Raw genomic sequence first — 19,917 nt, 5'->3', positions numbered from 1 at the left:
TTAAATGCTTTACACATACACAAAACATGTCACACAACAGTATGAATGGCTGCCATAGCACAACATACAAAATATAACTCTACCACAGGGTTAACAAGTCACTCCACTGACCTTAGGTTTTCACATGTTACTAAAAATGACAAAACACAGGTAAAACACTGTTCTACACATCAGGTTATTACATTAAAACTATTATACACTAACAAGAAAATAAAAGTGCAACCAAAATGCTTAAAGTATTAAATTAAACACTTACAGTGTTGTACATTTGAACACAAAGAAGCACAAGGATGCTTCTTTGTGTTCAGCCAACAGACTGGAATGTTACTCAGCACTCACCTTGGTTTATTATCCACAGCCCAGCTGATACTCTTTGACAAATGAAGAAGGTGTCAGGCGTAGATCAAAGTCCATTAAAATACAATAAGCCTGCTAGGTATGTAGCATTTGACATTAGTATCAACATAAGCCTGATGCTATATTTGAGTTTTGCCCTAATAAGACAGAAGATTTCAGAGCAGGTATCGTGTAGCACATGTTTATTGAAGACAGAGGCTCATTATATCTTGTGGGTAAGTGCTTTAGAATGTCTTCTTCTTATTCACTGCTGTAAGTTGATCTTCTTTCCAGGGAAACAGTGCCCAATGGCTCTCTACCCACATTTAATTGTGCCGGCTGTGTTCCATAGTCTTGGCAAAAATGTCTGCATGCATCCTTGACAAAAGCCTCAACCAACATCTAACAAACACGAACGGTATAGAGTTGAATGCCCTAAACAGTGTTTAGAATAACTCGTTGCCCTTAGATTCACAGGAAAAATCCATGATGAGGTCATTTTTTAAACATAAAAGAAGAAGAACTGGTACTCTGCTGCTCTACTTTTAGGGATTGTCTCAGTCTCCCTTGTGTATCCCTTAAGAACAAGACTAAGAACAGCTGTTGGCACTGTTGTAAAATGTAATGCCTTGGCAATCCTTCCTTTTCTTTAAAGCTTTTTGGCACTCATTTTATTTTATAATAATTTCTGACTTGTAAGGCCTCTGAAACAGTACCTCAGTGACTTTTTAAAGCTTCTCCAAAGCACTTCAAGGAACTACTGTTGTGCCAGAGACCAATAAAAAGATCCATTAGTCACACCTTTGGACTGTCTGTAACTGCTGACTTGACTTTAGCCAAAAATGAGCCAATTTCCTATCTGTGCTACACATAAACAACCAAAAGCCAACCGCACATCTGTACATTACATAAAAATTTAAAACAATACATGAGTATGGAGTTCGGAATGCTGCTTCATCTCCATATTTTTGCTGAAGGCAACACAACCCGACTTTGTGTTGGTAATCACAGGTACAGAAATTCTGGCATGGAAGACGTCCAGAAGACATAAACTGTGCAACGACAGAGGCGGAGGAAAGAACTGGTGCACAAGGATAACACCACACAGCATGACCAAATAGAGAAACCCACGTGTGATAGGCTCCCATCACTTGATATAAAAGGAAGAGCAAGCCACCACCAAGCACAGGCACCCAGCAAAGGTAAGTATCATGGGGGATTGATTTATTCCAGTACTTTTCCGTATCATAGGAAACAGACTGGTTATTTACATTTTTTTGTTTCCAAACAGATTTTTCTTTAAAAAAAAATCTTAATTTCTATTTAATATCATTTTAAAACAAAGAAACACTGACTTATCTGTCAAATTTGTGAATCTTTGTTCCTTATTTCAGAAGTCTGCAGTGAAGTCTGACAGAAAAACCCGTTTCTCATCTGGTGTCCTCCAAGGTAAATGTGATCAATTTTCTTGATCAACAGTACCAGTGCATGAGTGTGATAGGCACAAGAGCTGACCTTTATGAGCATCACTTTTTGGTACTTATTGAATCCCTGGCTTGAGAGTAACTACCGGTATTGCACCCTTCTTAAAGGAATAGCATGTTTCACTGTAGTCCTATTCATTAGGGAGAAGTATAGATGCAAGCGTGTGAATATATATAATATGTACATTGCTGACAAATAAGATGAATGACTCCTCTCTTGTTTCCTCACTTGCAGTAAAGAGTCATCATGAGTGGGGACGCAGAGATGGAATGTTTTGGCAAGGCGGCCATTTTCCTCCGCAAGCCAGAAAGAGAGCGCATTGAAGCCCAGAACACTCCATTTGATGCTAAAACAGCATACTTTGTGACCGAGCCCAATGAAATGTACCTCAAGGGGAAACTTATTAAGAAAGAGGGCGGCAAAGCCACCGTGGAGACTCTGTGTGGGAAGGTGAGACCAGTGACACTGGAATTTGTGCAGCTTCAAGTGTGAATTCAGACTGCTTAAGTTATGAATAACTATATGGATATGTTAACTATATGTAGCATGGTCCAAATATCTAAAACCAGAGAGGTTTGGGTATATTTACATGTAACACAAGAAGTCATGACATGTAAGATATATTTGACATTTTCAGAATCTGAGATTCTCTTTTCAGCAATCAAATTTAAACTTGTGAGATTGCCCATTCTTCACCACATGATAGCAGACAACATGGCATCACAACTGAGTAAAAATGTCATAACTCAAGTTGTTATGCTAAGAAAGAAGGGGCTTTTCTCAGCATGATGGTTAGACTGAAAGCTTCACTTGGTTCAATTCAAGCCAGTTATGTGAATTTCCTTTTGCATTGCACCAAGTGCAGCTACAATGCTAAATTAAAACACTTCTCAGAAGGAGAAAGAACAAGGGCAGACATACCTAGAATTTCACTGTTGATAAAGCATTCAAAGTTGTTTGACACCAGACTTGAATCACTAAAAAATACACCAAGGAATAATAGCACTCCTTTCTTCTGAGATATGGTATAACCTCTGGTTTTCATCGCTGTGAACAAACAGACAGCAAAAGCTTTGCATGAACTACTTGAAGAGTAACAAAAGCTAAGTACTGTTAACTGTCACAGGCTTAATGGGTGGATGAGTGTGGCAAGAACAGCATTGTCAGATTCATTCTAGAATACTATCTACCCTGCAACTCATGTCCAATATTCATAGATTAACATTTTATTTAAAATCCTGATATTGGCATTTTTGTGGAAAAACAAACAAACAAACAAAACATATTAAATCTGAAATACAACCTTATGCAAAGTACAAAGTAGACTAACAAGAAGTAGCTTTTTGGACCCATTTGGATTTATCCCACAGTCTAAAACTGATCAGAGGCCAAATGAATGATTTGAAATAAGAATTAAAAACAAACAAGATTGAAAAAAAATGTCACAAGTTAGAAAAACTGCTTAATTCCATCTGAATTTATGTTTGTGCCTTCTTGGTCCCTTTGGCAGACTATCACTGTGAAAGAAGATGAAGTCTTCCCCATGAACCCTCCAAAGTTCGATAAGATTGAGGACATGGCCATGATGACCCACCTCAGTGAGCCTTCTGTGCTGTATAACCTCAAAGAGCGCTATGCAGCATGGATGATCTACGTGAGTTGATCAGAATTCCATAGCTGATACTCGTGCTCATGACAAAAGGAAGATCTGCATCATAAATGATCCTCTCTGACTCCACAGACCTACTCTGGGCTGTTCTGCGTCACTGTGAACCCCTACAAGTGGCTCCCAGTGTATGATTCAATGGTTGTGGCAGGATACAGGGGCAAGAAGAGAGTTGAGGCTCCACCCCACATCTTCTCCATCTCTGATAACGCCTATCAGTTCATGCTCCAAGGTAATAAACCTTTTCAAGCTACAATGTATCCTGATCATTTTGTAAGCTACAGTTCAGAAATAAAACAGCTGCAATTCAAAAGTCACCTAATTATTTTAGCTTGATGATTTTGGTGTCTTACAGACAGAGAAAATCAGTCCATCCTGATTACGTAAGTACAAAGCATGCATTTATATGATGAGCATTTCCAAAAGTATTATTCGCAATATCGAAATTACAACACTAAAATTCCTTACTCCACCCAGTGGAGAATCTGGTGCAGGAAAGACTGTCAACACGAAACGTGTCATCCAGTACTTTGCGACAATTGCAGTGGCTGGAGGAAAGAAAACCGAGCAAGTTCCCGGCAAAATGCAGGTAGATGAAGTTGCAAAATATGAGATCTAAAAATCAATCAAGGAATTCTTCTACTCAAAGCTCATGAATGGTGTCTTTAGGGGTCACTGGAAGACCAAATCATTGCAGCAAACCCACTGTTGGAAGCTTATGGTAATGCCAAGACTGTGAGGAATGACAATTCTTCACGTTTTGTAAGTTATTTTGGTGATTTTACTTTAGTTGAAATTCTTAGAAATTCTGTGGTAAAAATTCACAGTTCATGTTCACTGTTGCAGTTCTAATTGAAACATTATTCTCCCGCTTAGGGAAAATTTATCAGAATTCACTTTGGGACAACTGGAAAACTGGCTTCGGCTGATATTGAAACATGTACGATTTTTGTTTTGGTTTTACTTATGTATTTATTTTTGAGGGAATTATCAGAAATTGCTTTGACTGCTACAAGGAAGATTTGTCATAACCACGAAACTTAAATCTGTACAGATCTGCTGGAGAAGTCTCGAGTGACGTTCCAGCTCTCTGCTGAGAGGAGCTACCATATCTTCTATCAGCTCGCAACGGGCCACAGACCTGAGCTCATTGGTTAGAGAATTATACCAAAATTACACCAAAAACAAAATATACTGTTTATATATATTTTGTTCATTATGTTTTATGTATTTTGTTTTTCTCATTCAGAGGCTCTCCTGATCACCACAAACCCATACGACTATCCCATGATCAGTCAGGGTGAAATCACTGTCAAGAGTATCAATGACGTTGAAGAATTCATTGCTACTGATGTAAGAACTTCACTTACGACCTTTCACTGATATTAATAACTATATAAACAGAACTCTAGGAAGCTTATCATATTAATGTTCGGCTGGGGAGTTTGAATTAAAAATGTAATAAATGCTGAATCAAAAACAGCTTTCTATTTTACATAAAAATATAATGGGTTCTGTTTGTGCTTATTAAAACTTATTCATCATTTCACAGACTGCCATTGACATCCTGGGCTTCACCGCAGAAGAGAAGGCAAGCATGTATAAACTGACCGGAGCTGTGATGCATCACGGAAACATGAAGTTCAAGCAGAAGCAGCGAGAAGAGCAGGCTGAGCCAGATGGCACTGAGGGTATGAAGAACATTGTGCACTTTAAGCACTGCTGATTTTGTCACTTGAAAGAGGACCTTTGAGGTAGAGGTTTATTTATTTATGAATTTCTGTTCTTATAGTTGCAGATAAAATCGCCTACCTCATGGGTCTGAACTCAGCTGATTTGCTAAAAGCACTGTGCTACCCGAGAGTGAAAGTTGGGAATGAGTATGTGACCAAAGGTCAAACTGTTCCTCAGGTACAGATGTTTTAAAGGAAACACACAAATAACAAATTATTTCCTGCAAGACAGTGTCTTTAAACCAAACACTTCAAGACACTAATACATATTGATAAGGCTTTTTTTACCAATAGGTTACAATGGCACTATGGTTCTCAAATTTATAACCACTAATGATAAAATCAATATCCCTTCACTTCAAAATCAGGTCAACAATTCCGTCAATGCTCTCTCAAAGTCCGTCTATGAGAAAATGTTCTTGTGGATGGTCGTCAGAATCAACGAGATGTTGGACACAAAGCAGTCAAGAAGCTATTTTATTGGTGTCCTGGACATTGCTGGGTTTGAAATTTTTGATGTAAGTATGCAGAACTAACACTGCATAGTCTTATGTTTAAGTTGCTAATTATACAAAACATTTTCAAAACATTTCAGGGTTTAGGGTACGTCAAGAATAAGAGCACAGTCTCGTTTTCAGTGCTCTTGCTGACCTTATCTGTATTTTTTCAGTTCAACAGCCTGGAACAGCTGTGCATCAACTTCACCAATGAAAAACTGCAACAGTTTTTCAACCATCACATGTTTGTCCTGGAGCAAGAAGAGTACAAGAAAGAGGGCATTGAATGGGAGTTCATTGACTTTGGTATGGACTTGGCTGCCTGCATTGAGCTTATTGAGAAGGTGAGCCGTGTGCTGTCTGTTTACACACATAAAACAATATAAAACAACTTGTAACTGTTTATTTTATGCTTCTTTCATCACGGCAGCCGATGGGCATCTTCTCCATCCTTGAAGAGGAGTGCATGTTCCCCAAGGCAACAGACATAACCTTCAAGAACAAACTCTATGACCAGCATATTGGCAAAAGTGCCCCCTTCCAGAAACCAAAGCCTGCCAAAGGCAAAGCTGAGGCCCACTTCTCCCTGGTGCACTATGCTGGTACTGTTGACTACAATGTTAATGGCTGGCTGGAGAAGAACAAAGACCCCCTGAATGACTCTGTGGTACAGCTCTACCAGAAGTCATCAGCGAAACTGTTGTCTTTCCTGTATGCGTCACATGCCTCTACAGAAGGTGATGATCATATTTTTAGGACAGAATTCAGAGTTTCTATTGTTTTCATTATATTTCAAAATGATCAGATTTAGTACAGAACAGAATAAAAAATAAATTATAAAATAAAAAATTATATTTAAAGTCATTTAAGTTTATATCTGACATTTAATGTTACAGCTGAGGGAGGTGGAAAGAAAGCTGGCAAGAAAAAGGGTGGGTCTTTTCAGACTGTATCTGCTCTGTTCAGGGTAAGCATAAAAATATTATCTCTTTTTTTCCTCAGATGTGCAGGTAGCATCCAGGGTTTACTTCCCATCATGTGACAATTTGAATATTTTCATATTTCAGGAGAATCTGGGCAAGCTGATGACGAACTTAAGGAGCACTCATCCTCATTTTGTACGCTGTATCATTCCAAATGAATCAAAAACTCCTGGTAAAGACTGGTAACAATAATATAAATTAATGCATTTTAAGGTAAATGTAATGCCATGCACATGACTGAATTTAATATGGGTTTAAGGCCTCATGGAGAACTTCCTGGTCATCCACCAGCTGAGGTGTAATGGTGTCCTGGAGGGGATCAGGATCTGCAGGAAAGGTTTCCCCAGCAGAATCCTCTATGGTGACTTCAAGCAGAGGTGATTACTAAGAATAAACACATTTGTCATAATCTAAAGATCAACTTCTCCTTAATTCATCATTTACCCCCAATCAGATACAAAGTGTTGAATGCCAGTGTCATCCCTGAGGGACAGTTCATCGACAACAAAAAGGCCTCAGAGAAACTCTTGGGCTCCATTGATGTTGACCACACCCAGTACAAGTTTGGCCACACAAAGGTACAGTAACAAAAAATGCAAACTTTTGTGGGTATTTTAAATAAACTGCTGCTAAATCGTGATACTTTAAGCAGGTATAATAATTTTGCTTTTGACAATGCTAATGCTGTATGTGCTCTGTATGACTATTTTTCAGGTGTTCTTCAAAGCTGGTCTCCTGGGTCTCCTGGAGGAGATGCGTGATGAAAAACTCGCTATCCTTGTCACAATGACGCAGGCTCTCTGCAGAGGTTTCCTCATGAGGAGAGAGTTTGTCAAGATGATGGAACGCAGGTACTGTAGGCATAGTAGCTTTACACACCAAAGGGGATTTTTACAAATGCAGATGACAACTTCAATGTAAATTCTGCGCCAAGTTTTTCTTTCTGGTTCAGCCCATAGTTTTTATTACAGCTTTTCAAATCTAAAAATACCTATTTTCCTCAATCTTTTATCCTCAGGGAGGCTATTTACTCCATCCAGTACAACATCCGTGCATTCATGAATGTCAAAACCTGGCCGTGGATGAAGCTGTACTTCAAGATTAAGCCTCTGCTGAAGAGTGCAGAGACGGAGAAAGAGATGGCCGCAATGAAAGTGGACTTTGAAAAGACCAAAGAGGATCTAGCAAAGGCTCTGGCTAAGAAGAAAGAGCTGGAAGAGAAGATGGTTACTCTCCTACAGGAGAAGAATGACTTGCAGATCCAAATTCAAGCAGTATGTTAAAATGAACAAAGGAATTTGAACCATGTCTTTATGAATAAGGAAATCTTAATCCATTTGTATATTACTATCAATTTAGGAAGGTGAGAACCTTGCTGATGCAGAGGAAAGGTGTGAGGGGCTCATTAAAGCAAAAATCCAGCTCGAGGCCAAACTCAAAGAGACAGCTGAGAGACTGGAGGATGAGGAGGAAATGAACGCTGAGCTGACTGCAAAGAAGAGGAAGCTGGAGGACGAGTGCTCTGAGCTGAAGAAGGATATTGATGACTTGGAGCTGACCCTGGCCAAAGTGGAAAAGGAGAAACATGCCACTGAGAACAAGGTTGGTGCATCAGTCTCAAGGCCAAAGGTCAAATTGTTTGCAAACTGCAAAGACGTTTTTTAAAAATACTGTCAATATAGGTTAAAAACCTGGTTGAGGAAATGGCTTCCCAAGATGAGACAATTGCCAAGTTGACCAAAGAAAAGAAAGCCCTCCAAGAGGCCCATCAGCAGACCCTCGATGACCTGCAGGCAGAGGAAGACAAAGTTAACACTCTGACAAAGGCCAAGACCAAGCTGGAGCAGCAAGTGGACGATGTGAGTATAGGAATTTGAGTTTCCTTGAAAAAAAACTATAAATCCCAAAAATCTCAAAACCAAAATAAAATCTCATCTTGTTTTACACAGCTTGAAGGTTCCCTGGAGCAAGAAAAGAAGCTTCGCATGGACCTTGAGCGGGCTAAAAGAAAGCTTGAAGGCGATCTTAAACTGGCCCAAGAAACCATCATGGATCTGGAGAACGATAAGCAGCAATCTGATGAGAAAATAAAGAAGTAAGCAAAATGCAGTTAATCAAATTTAGTATCTAATATAACTGCATGGTGATATGGCAGCCTCGCCTCTGTCAGTCTGCCCCAGGGCAGCTGTGGCTACAACTGTAGCTTGCCTTCACCGGTTGTATGAATGTGAGAGTGAATGAATAGTGGTATTGTAAAGCGCTTTGAGGGGTCCCGAAAAGCGCTATATAAATGCAATCCATTATTATTATTATTATCATTGTTATGTGCTTAGCAGACAGCAGCAATGCTAAAGATCATTTTCCGACCAACCAGCATACGTTAATGAAAAACAAATCATAATAAAAACAGAATGGTTCGCCCACTCTTCTGCAAAAATGAAAAAACAAAAACTCTCTGTTTTCAGTGTAAAAATCAGCAGTCAGAATGAGGGTTACCTATTTCAAGAATAAAAAATAAATAAATAAAAAAATATGGATGTAAAATTTGGTTTGAACTTTTCCCCACAGGAAGGACTTTGAAATAAGCCAGCTTCTGAACAAGATCGAGGATGAGCAGTCTCTTTCTGCTCAGCTTCAGAAAAAGATCAAAGAGCTGCAGGTTGGTGTATCTGACAGCAAGCTGCCAAGTCTATTACAACTAACAAGTATATTCAGCTTTATTATTACAATTAGATGTCTGTTTCTTTCAACTTGTAAATCGCAGGCTCGTATTGAGGAGCTTGAGGAGGAGATTGAGGCTGAACGCGCGGCTCGTGCCAAGGTGGAGAAGCAGAGGTCTGATCTCTCCAGGGAGCTGGAGGAGATCAGTGAGCGGCTCGAGGAAGCTGGCGGGGCCACTGCTGTTCAGATTGAGATGAACAAGAAGCGCGAGGCCGAGTTTCAGAAGCTGCGGCGTGATCTCGAAGAGGCCACCCTGCAGCACGAAGCCACCGCCGCAGCTCTCCGCAAGAAGCAGGCTGACAGCGTGGCCGAGCTAGGAGAGCAGATTGATAACCTGCAGAGAATCAAACAGAAGCTGGAGAAAGAGAAAAGCGAGTACAAGATGGAGATTGATGACCTCACAAGCAACATGGAGGCCATCGCTAAAGCCAAGGTACGATAAAGTAAAACATTTGACAAGCAAGAGAAAACATACATTTAACCTTATGTTCATGTACGTTTGACTCTTGTGTCCATTACTTTAGATTATTGCAGCTTTTGTTCATTTCAGGCAAATCTGGAGAAAATGTGTCGCTCACTGGAGGATCAGCTGAGTGAGCTGAAGACCAAAAATGATGAACATGTGCGGCAACTGAATGACATCGTGGTGCAAAGGGCGAGGCTTCAAACGGAAAATGGTGGGAAAACTATTTTTAGCTATTTTTTCATTCGATATATGATCATATTCAAATGTGGATTGTTTCTTTCTTTTTTTCTGTCTCACCTTAGGTGAAATCGCTCGCCAACTGGAAGAGAAGGAAGCCCTGATCTCTCAGCTGACAAGGAGCAAGCAGGCTTACACTCAGCAGATTGAAGAGCTAAAGAGGCACATTGAAGAGGAAGTTAAAGTAAGTGCACATTAAAAACACCTGCACTACCTCAGAGCTGATGAAACCACAATTTAAGTAAATAATAATAATTTTTCCAATTTTCTGTAAGGCCAAGAACGCCCTGGCTCATGCTGTCCAGTCAGCTCGTCATGACTGCGACCTCCTCAGAGAGCAGTATGAGGAGGAGCAGGAGGCCAAAGCTGAGCTGCAGCGTGCATTGTCCAAAGCAAACAGCGAGGTGGCTCAGTGGAGAACCAAATATGAAACTGATGCTATTCAGCGCACTGAGGAGCTGGAGGAGGCAAAGTAAGTCTTCGGTTTTAGTTTTGTCCTATTGCAACTATGTTTATAATAGAATATGAAGTCTGTAAACTAATTGTTAACAGGAAAAAGCTCGCCCAGCGTCTCCAGGATGCTGAGGAGTCCATCGAAGCTGTGAATGCAAAATGTGCCTCTCTGGAAAAGACCAAACAGAGACTGCAGGGTGAAGTGGAGGACCTGATGATCGACGTGGAGAGAGCTAATGCTCTGGCTGCTAACCTTGACAAGAAGCAGAGAAACTTTGACAAGGTACCATTTTCATTTTTGAGTTATTTATTTTAATGAAAGCTAATGAATCATGAATTATGCAAATACATGGGTCTGCCTTGTATTAAAGATTCTTGCTGAGTGGAAGCAGAAGTATGAAGAAACCCAAGCAGAACTAGAGGGAGCTCAAAAAGAAGCTCGTTCGCTCAGCACTGAGCTGTTTAAGATGAAGAATTCATATGAAGAAGCTCTGGACCAGCTGGAGACCCTGAAGAGGGAGAACAAGAACCTGCAACGTATGCAAAGCTTTAGATATTCAGTCAACTAACAAAAATACCAGACAGTGAGCTAACTGTGCAAAATTTAAAAGTTTTTATAACGTATTTCAATTGTTATACCCAAGGAATTTTACCCAATTCCTAATGTTGTTTCATGTATTTTATGTTAGAAGAAGCGATAGTGTGACCCGCACTACTGCTCAGAGATTTAAGTCTTACAAATGTTATACTGTACGCTACAATCAGTGCAAGTTTGCATTTATTAGACATCAAGATCCACCGAAAGTAAACAAAATAATGAATTCTGCTTAAACTTTAAACTGATTATTCTTTATTATCTTCCAGAGGAGATCTCTGATCTAACTGAGCAAATCAGTGAGGGTGGAAAAACCATTCATGAACTGGAAAAAGCGAAAAAGAGTGTAGAAACAGAGAAGTCTGAACTCCAGACTTCACTTGAAGAGGCAGAGGTACTGTTTGATAAAAAAAAAACTACTCTCCAATAAGCACAATTCAATTTTAATGATCCTAGAGTTACACGGTAAATATTTTATTTTTCAAAGGCTACTCTGGAGCACGAGGAATCCAAGATCCTCCGCATTCAGCTTGAGCTGACCCAAGTCAAGAGCGAAGTTGACAGGAAGATTGCAGAGAAGGACGAGGAGATTGAACAGATCAAGAGGAACAGCCAGAGAGTGATCGAGTCCATGCAAACTACTCTGGATGCTGAGGTCAGGAGCAGGAATGACGCCCTGAGAATCAAGAAGAAGATGGAGGGAGACCTGAATGAGATGGAGATTCAGCTGAGTCATGCCAACCGCCAGGCAGCTGAAGCCCAGAAACAGCTGAGGAATGTGCAGGGACAGCTGAAGGTGGGTCGACTGAAGGATTTGTCCAAAGTTTCTGAAAGTATCTGAAAGGTGTGCACTAATACCTCTTAACGTTACACATTTCAGGATGCCCAGCTCCATCTTGATGAAGCCATTAGAAGCCAGGAAGACATGAAGGAGCAGGTTGCAATGGTGGAGCGCAGAAACAACCTGATGCAGGCTGAGATCGAGGAGCTGAGAGTTGCACTGGAGCAAACAGAGAGAGGCCGCAAGATTGCTGAACAGGAGCTGGTTGATGCCAGCGAGCGCGTGGGACTGCTGCACTCTCAGGTTAGTTACGATTCAAAAACTTCATATGTTTACAGTTTGAAAGATGAAAGTCAGAGTATGTGATTCATTATCCTGTATTTTCTTTTAGAACACCAGCCTTATCAACACCAAGAAGAAGCTGGAGGGTGATTTCATTCAGATCCAAGGTGAAGTGGAAGATGCTGTCCAGGAGGCCAGAAATGCTGAAGAAAAGGCCAAGAAGGCCATCACTGATGTGAGCCACCCTGATGAATGTCTATACTGTAGTAGTATTCCTCTACCAACTATATTACTCTAACAGTTACAACAATACAAATGACATGAAATTTCAGGCTGCCATGATGGCAGAAGAGCTGAAGAAGGAGCAGGACACCAGTGCTCATTTGGAGAGGATGAAGAAGAACCTGGAGGTGACAGTGAAGGACCTGCAGCACCGCCTTGATGAAGCTGAGAACCTGGCCATGAAAGGCGGCAAGAAGCAGCTCCAGAAACTGGAGGCGAGGGTGAGTGTCATGAGAGCCATCTGACTGATTCGCTGTAAGCTGGGGAAACATTTTATCTTTTAAAAATCACTGCATTCATCCTCTGTCAAGGTCCGTGAACTAGAGGCTGAAGTTGATGCTGAACAGAGGCGCAGCGCTGATGCTATCAAGGGAGTGCGAAAATATGAGAGAAGAGTAAAGGAGCTCACCTATCAGGTCAGCTGATTACTACTACAAAACCACAGTAATGAAAATACCATGCTTAAATGAGTATTACATTTATACCAGAATAACTAATTATTGCTTTACAACAGACGGAGGAGGACAAGAAGAATATTGCCAGACTTCAGGATCTGGTGGACAAGCTGCAGCTCAAAGTGAAGTCCTATAAGCGACAGGCTGAGGAGGCTGTAAGTAGACCTGATTCTCATGAAACACACTTTGTGTCACTCCGTGCACAGGGTTTAACTTCACTGTGGCTTCTTCTACAGGAGGAGCAGGCCAACACTCACCTGTCCAGGTACAGGAAGGTGCAGCATGAAATGGAGGAAGCTCAGGAGCGTGCTGACATTGCTGAGTCTCAAGTTAACAAACTCAGGGTAAAGAGTCGTGAAATTGTCAAGGTAAAAAAAAAAAAAGATCTAGCATGAGTCAAATTTGTAGAAATATTCATCCTGTTAAAATCGAGACTATCCAGCCAAATGTTTAAGTGCCACTGTTTTGTCATTTCAGACCAAGGAAGCAGAGGAGTGATGAAGAAATCAAGGTTGTAAATTAACAAGAAATCATACAATATGATTGTCTTGTTAGCAGTTCACATAAGCAAAGTGACTGTGCTGTGACAACCTAAAGTCAATAAAAGTTAGATTGATGCACCTTTTGTCTCTGTGCTCTTATTTTTGAATGACTCTGAACCTTCTAACACCTTGGTTATTGTTGTGTAAACCTTGAGACATGCAAAGCAACAGCGGGAGCACCTATCAGTCTGGTTCTAGTGTGAAGTTGCATTCATACACAAGATTACATGTCTCCATATGTGGCTTTTCACCTTTCACAAACAGAAATTTAACAGAGCACAAACAACAGAGTTTGTGTGCTTTTAGTTGTCCCAGGCACAAACATATCTGCCCAAAATTCAGCTTCAGCTTTCAGGCCCCTCTTCTGTGAAACAGGCTCCCAGTCTGGATTCAGGAGACAGAGAGCCTCTCTACTTTTAAGATTAGGCTTAATGTTTTCCTTTATTAACTATAAAGCTTATAGTTAGGGCTGGATCATGTGACCCTGAATCCTCACATTGTTACACTATAATAGGCCTAGGCTGCTGGGGGCTTCGCATGATGCACAGAGTGTGTTTTGTTCACTCACCCTATTCACTCTCTATGCGTTTATACACCTCTCTGCATTTAATTGGAGATTATGTATCGGAATTTCAGGAGTGGGACCACGCCTCCAAACACGCTCCTTCCAGCTGTCATCTATATAGGTTCCCCCAGTTCTGCAAGCTGATCATTCTCGTTTACGTGCCCCACCCTCCCTCCCTCCTTGTTCTCCATTCCTCAACTTCTTCACTTTTATTTAGTACATGGGGATCTGCCAGGCCCGGGAGCCATCGCCAGTCCCCTTCAAGGCCTTCCCCAAACCGCAGCTCAATTCATGTCAAAGCATTCACCTTTACCTACTAAAACGCTGTCAAACCTAAAATGAGGACGTGGGCCCAGCTAGTGAATCATTAGTTACCATTAATCGCTGGTTCTCAACAGTGTGTCTTTTGTCCTGTCTTCCCTCACCCTCAACCAGTCACAGTTGTTGACTGCCCCTCCCTCAGCCTGGTTCTTCCAGACGTTTCTTCCTGTTAAAAGGGAGTTTTTCCTTCCCACTGTCACCAAGTGCTTGCTCATAGGGGGATTGTCTCATTGTTGGGGTTTCTCTGTGTTATATACATTCTAATATAAAGGCCTTGAGGCAACTGTTGTGGTAATTTAGCACTATATAACTGAACTGAATTGAATACCTTCCAAGCTATCATAGGAACCCTCTCATGCTCATAATACCTAATATCTATTACAGTCTCAGCACATGAAAGCTCTTTCCATCATTTTTGGAGGCATGTCAGAATGAAGTCCTGAGGATAATTACCTACAAGTGACCTATTTCTGAATGACATTGTTATCTGTATTAAACGTCAAATATAGTAGATGGCAAAACGTAATACATATTGTGGCGAGCTCAGTCACGGAGGAGACAAAGGTTTCTTTGGGAGCACCCGTTTATTTTATAACCGGCCCAGAACACTGCCGCTACCTCTCTCCTCAGCGCGGCAACAACATAAACAACAAAAAAGGCGCTCTCTCACCGGAAAAACAGTCGCCGAGAGAGCGCGTCACTCATCACATGACAACAGTAAACAGAACTATAATAACAAAAACCCCAGAACAGCCCTGACCCGCTACATAGCCCCCACCTAAGGGGTCAGTCATCCCCGACAGCCCCATTACCCCACACAAAGTCCTGTAAGTGTCCGGGTGCCTTCTTCTGGCGCACCGGCCGGTCTCGACCGGCGGGGGAAAAGTCACTCGGATCAGAACCTGGGGTGTCACCAGCATCTCCTGCCCCGGCGTCTGCCGGAGCGAGCGGTCGATACGGTGAAAGCCTGTCCCGGTGCAACACCACCATGCGCCCCGGGCCCGGCATGCGGATACGGTACACCACTTCCGTTAGCCGCTCCACGACCTCTGCCGGCCCTTACCAGTGACTGCACAGTTTGGGGGACACTCCTCTCTTGCGAACCGGGCAGTACACCCAAACCTTGTCACCAGGCACAAAAGCCTCCCCCCGGCACTTGGTGTCGTAGGCTCTTTTCTGTCGTACTCCGGCGCTGGCCTGGGCCTGGCGGGTGTAGTCGTGAACCACCTGCAGCCGCTCCCTCAGCCTCCTGTAGTAGTCCATCTCTGGCCCACCGTCAATCTCCGGCTCGGGGGGGGGACCCAAACACCAGATCCACAGGTATCCGGAGCTCCCGCCCAAACATCAAAGTGGCAGGCGTGCACTGGCTGGACTCCTGAACCGCAGTCCGATACGACCAAAGGACCAGGGGCAGATGTCGGTCCCAATCCCGCTGGTGGCGGCTGGTGAGAATGGCGAGCTGAGTAGCCAGTGTGCGGTTAAAACGCTCAACCAAGCCGTCGCTTTGCGGGTGGAGCGGTGTGGTTCTTGTCTTCTCCACCCCCAGCCACTGGCAAATCTCCCCGAAGACCTTCGATTCGAAGTTGCGCCCCTGGTCACTGTGGAGCTCAGCTGGGACCCCAAAACGGGCGAACATCTCCTCCACCAGCCTCTCTGCCGTCGTCGTCGCACTCTGGTCCGGCACCGCGTAGGCCTCCGGCCACTTTGTGAAATAGTCCATCGCCACCAGCACGTACCGGTTCCCTGACTCCGTAACGGGGAAAGGCCCTAGGACGTCCACTCCCACTCGCTCCATCGGGGCCCCCACCAAGTACTGCTGAAGGGGGGCAGTGGAGCGTTGAGTGGGGCCCTTCTGCGCCGTGCAGGTGTCACAGCAGTGCACGTGAAGTTCCACATCCCGTCGACAGCCAGGCCAGTAGAACCGTCCCCTGAGGCGGCGGAGAGTTTTGGCGGTCCCATAGTGGCCTGCCCCCACCGAGCCGTGGACAAGCTCAAGCACCTGCGATCGCAGCGACCGAAGCACCAACAGCTGCAGGAGATCTCTGCCCTGACCGGGGGCCCGCCATCTCCGGTACAGGAGGCCGTCGTGGGTCTCCAGGTTGTTGTGCTGGGAGTAGTAGGCCTTCACCTCGGGCTCCTGACCCGACACCCCCGTCCAGTCTGGGCATTGCGCCGCCTCCAGCCAGGCCCCCACCTGACCCAACGTTGCGTCGGCCTCCTGCTCCCGCTTCAGCTGCTGCGTTGTCAGTGGGAGCCACACCCCTCCGCTGGCTGTGGCCTGAGCAGTAGCCACCCCCAGCGCCTCCTGAGCCCGCTCCTCCTGTCGCAGACAGTAGCGGCACTCGACAGCCATGCAGGGCCGTCTGGAGAGGGCATCAGCGTTGCCATGCTGCCGACCTGCCCGATGCTGGATCTCAAAGTCGTAGCCCTGAAGGACCTCCAGCCAGCGGGCCACCTGACCTTCTGGGTGTTTGAAGTTCAGGAGCCAGGTCAGAGATGCATGGTCAGTGCGCAGGAGGAACCGGCAACCGTGCAGGTATGGCCGGAAGTGCCGCACCACTAGCACTACGGCCAGCAGCTCCCGCCGGGTCACGCAGTAGTTCCTCTCGGCTCGCCCCAGAGCACGGCTGAAGTATGCCACCACTCGTTCTCCGGCCTCGCCCTGCTGGGAAAGGACCGCCCTGACTCCTACATTGCTAGCGTCAGTGTCCACAATGAAAGGTTGGCGGGCATCGGGGTAGGCCAGAACTGGGGCTCTGGTGAGGGCCTCCTTCAGCTGTGCAAAAGCCACAGCGCAGGCATCACCCCAGCCAAACGGCTGGCCCTTGTCCATAGGTGTCAAACTCTGGCCCGCGGGCCAAATTAGGCCCGCAGCCTAATTACATTTGGCCCGCAAAGCCATACCAAATTACTATTAGAGCTGGCCTACTGGTATTATACAGCTAATATATATATTTTAATATTAAGCTTTGCTTGTTCCATATTCCGTTTTTCAGCAAAACTTGTTTGAGTCCATAAGAAAAGATTCATTCTTATATCTGGAGGAAGATTTTTTTTTTAATAAATATTAATGTTAGCCCGCGACTTTGTTCCAGTTTTGAATTTTGGCCCACTGTGTATTTGAGTTTGACACCCCTGCCCTTGTCAGTCAGGCGGTGGAGGGGGCTGGCTATCGTCGCGAACCCCTTGATGAACTGACGGTAGTAGGAGGCTAGGCCCAGGAAGCTCCGCAGTTCTTTGACGTTCGATGGAGTCGGCCAGTCCCGGACCGCAGCCACCTTTGCGGAATCGGTGGCGATACCTTTAGCGCTGATCACATGGCCCAAGAACGTAGTCTCTCTCGCCAACAGCCGGCACTTCGCAGGGTTGAGCCGCAGCCCAGCTTGACGGATGGCGCTGAAGACCTCGCTCAGGTGAGACAGTGCACTGTCGAAGTCGCCACCGTGCACCAACAGGTCATCCAGGTACACAACACAGCGGCTACGAGGGATGTTCACGAGCACCCTCTCCATCAGCCTCTCAAACGTCGCTGGCGCATTGCAGAGCCCAAATGGCATGACCCTGAACTGCCACAGCCCCTGTCCAATGGTGAATGCAGTCTTAGGCCTTGCTTCGGGGGCTAGCTCCACCTGCCAGTAGCCGCTGCGTAAGTCGAGGGAGCTGAACCAGCTGGAGCCGGTAACGTAATCCAGGGCCTCGTCGATCCGTGGAAGCGGGTATGAGTCCTTCTTGTTGACTCCATTGAGACGGCGAAAATCCACGCAGAACCTCGGGCTGCCATCCTTCTTCCCCACCAGGACCACGGGTGCCGCCCATGGGCTGTTGGACGGCTCGATCACCCCAGCCGCAGCCATCTCACGGATCTTTTCCTCTGCCACCTGCCGTTTGGAGAGGGGCAGCCGGTGTGGGCGCAGACGGATGGGTTGAGCAGAGCCGGTGTCGATGGTGTGCTGGACCAGCCCCGTCTGCCTGCAGTCTTCGTCACTGGCGGCAAAGATGTCCACATTCTCGTCCAGGAGGCACCTCAACCGCTGGCGCTGGTCAACGTTGAGACCTACGCTGCTGCGCTGCCACAGGTCACCAACAGCCTCGGTTGTCTCGGTCGAGGGAGATTTGTCGGGCTGAGAGGCCGGGGCTGAGGTGAGTAGAGATGACCCGGAGCCACCAGCACCCGAAATCTGCTGAGCGGCAGCCGCCCGACCCCTGTCTCGTCTGGCTCGGGTTCCCTCCGCTCCCTGCTTTTGACCGCACTGGAGGGCAAGAGTCTCTGTGCCAAGAGTGATAGCCCGCTTTGCGGTGTCGACGCAGGCCCCCCAGCGGGTCAGCAGATCAAGGCCGATGATGCACTGGTCTTGAATGTCAGCAAGCCAGAAGTCGTGCACCAGCTCCAGATCCTTCACTCGGACCCGCAACGGTTTCTTCCCCCGCATATCAGCCCTCTCACCCGTCACCGTCATCAGCTGGGTGTCGGTGGGCGACCAACCCTTCACCAATGGCCCGGAAGTTCCAGGGAGCACGCCAGGTCGTATCAGGGAAATGGTGGACCCTGTGTCCACCAGGGCCTGGCATGGCAGGTCCTCAACACAGCAGCTCAGGTAGAGTCCCTTGAGGTGCCCAACTCGGCCCACCACCGTGCATCGTCCTTGGAGGGGGGCAGGAAGCTGGTGCGGTGGTCCCCTCACTACACCGCTCCCACCCCGTTTCCCTGAGGCTGCGTAGTCCTGGTCTTCGGGGCAGGTGCTGGGCAGTCACGCGCCACGTGGTCAGGCTCATCGCACCGGTAGCAGTGGTCGGTCGGTCGACGGGGACGCCTCCGGGGCACCGAGGGTTGCAGCTGGCATATCTCGGCGACCTCCCCTCCCCGTCGCAGTCTGCGACTCTGATTTGGGGGGGCACCTGCTGGTTAGGTTGCGAGGTGAACACCAGCTCGGCCCTCTCAGCCTCAAGGAGCGTCTCACGGAGACTTTGAGGCATGGCCAGGCGGACGTGTTGACGTAGTCGCTCTGGAAAAAGTCCTCGCAGAAAAGCATGCAGGCTAAGCTCCTCACGGGCTGCTGCTGGGAACTCCGGATAGCCACGACGAGCATGCAGCAACACGTCCGCTGCAAAGGTGCCCAGGCTCTCCCCCAGCCGACGGCTCCGGTTGGTCAGCTGCTCTCTGCTCTGATCAGTGGAGTGCCGCTGCCCGAATCGCCTCTCGAGTGCTATGGTGAGGGTCTGGAGCTCATGCTGCTCTGACGGGGCTAGGTCAAGGAGTACCTGCAGTGCATCTCCTTCCAATGCTAGCGCTAAGTGTGTAGCAGCCTCTTCGTGGCTCCAGCCATTATGCCTCGCAGCTAGCCGTACTTGTGAGAGGTAGGGCTCTAGCGGGGTTAGCCCGTTGTATTTCGGTACCTTAGCTGGCGTTGCAGGCGTCACTGCTCGCTGTCGGGGGCTCGGTGTGTCGGTCGACAGAGGCAGCCCATGAAGCATTGCCCTAGCGTCTGTCGCGACGGGCCGCCGCCGCGGTGCGCTCGC

The 19,917-nt window shown here is 45.8% G+C and overlaps 1 protein-coding gene across 1 annotated transcript; it reads left to right on the top strand.

The window, feature by feature from the left end:
• Positions 1-1,508: 1,508 nt before the first annotated feature.
• On the top strand, positions 1,509-13,593 carry LOC100701798 (myosin heavy chain, fast skeletal muscle). The gene is made up of 41 exons (XM_019358818.2): positions 1,509-1,538; positions 1,731-1,785; positions 2,056-2,271; positions 3,332-3,475; positions 3,563-3,719; positions 3,843-3,870; positions 3,965-4,076; positions 4,157-4,249; positions 4,364-4,427; positions 4,542-4,640; positions 4,737-4,840; positions 5,040-5,178; positions 5,280-5,398; positions 5,589-5,738; positions 5,891-6,061; positions 6,148-6,454; positions 6,614-6,684; positions 6,785-6,872; positions 6,960-7,077; positions 7,155-7,278; positions 7,415-7,551; positions 7,719-7,974; positions 8,060-8,302; positions 8,383-8,559; positions 8,650-8,795; positions 9,269-9,359; positions 9,465-9,854; positions 9,972-10,098; positions 10,190-10,308; positions 10,400-10,596; positions 10,677-10,860; positions 10,949-11,114; positions 11,442-11,566; positions 11,660-11,968; positions 12,053-12,256; positions 12,345-12,470; positions 12,568-12,738; positions 12,829-12,933; positions 13,032-13,127; positions 13,209-13,340; positions 13,450-13,593. The coding sequence occupies exons 3-41, from the start codon at positions 2,068-2,070 to the stop codon at positions 13,468-13,470; spliced, it is 5,814 nt and encodes a 1,937-aa protein (XP_019214363.1). The 5' UTR covers positions 1,509-1,538; positions 1,731-1,785; positions 2,056-2,067; the 3' UTR covers positions 13,471-13,593.
• Positions 13,594-19,917: the final 6,324 nt, after the last annotated feature.

The sequence above is a fragment of the Oreochromis niloticus genome, linkage group LG5, assembly GCF_001858045.2.
Source record: "Oreochromis niloticus isolate F11D_XX linkage group LG5, O_niloticus_UMD_NMBU, whole genome shotgun sequence".
NCBI classification, from domain to species: Eukaryota; Metazoa; Chordata; class Actinopteri; order Cichliformes; family Cichlidae; genus Oreochromis; species Oreochromis niloticus.
The sequence above is the reverse complement of the archived record's forward strand: the minus strand, read 5'-3'. Positions and strand labels throughout refer to the sequence as shown.

Bases quoted from the DNA above. Each gene is read 5' to 3' on its own strand.
- LOC100701798 (XM_019358818.2), top strand. From the start codon at position 2,068: ATGAGTGGGGACGCAGAGATGGAATGTTTTGGCAAGGCGGCCATTTTC. The intron at 2,272-3,331 runs GTGAGACCAGTG...TCCCTTTGGCAG, and splicing joins TGGAGACTCTGTGTGGGAAG to ACTATCACTGTGAAAGAAGA. The intron at 13,341-13,449 runs GTAAAAAAAAAA...TTGTCATTTCAG, and splicing joins AGAGTCGTGAAATTGTCAAG to ACCAAGGAAGCAGAGGAGTG.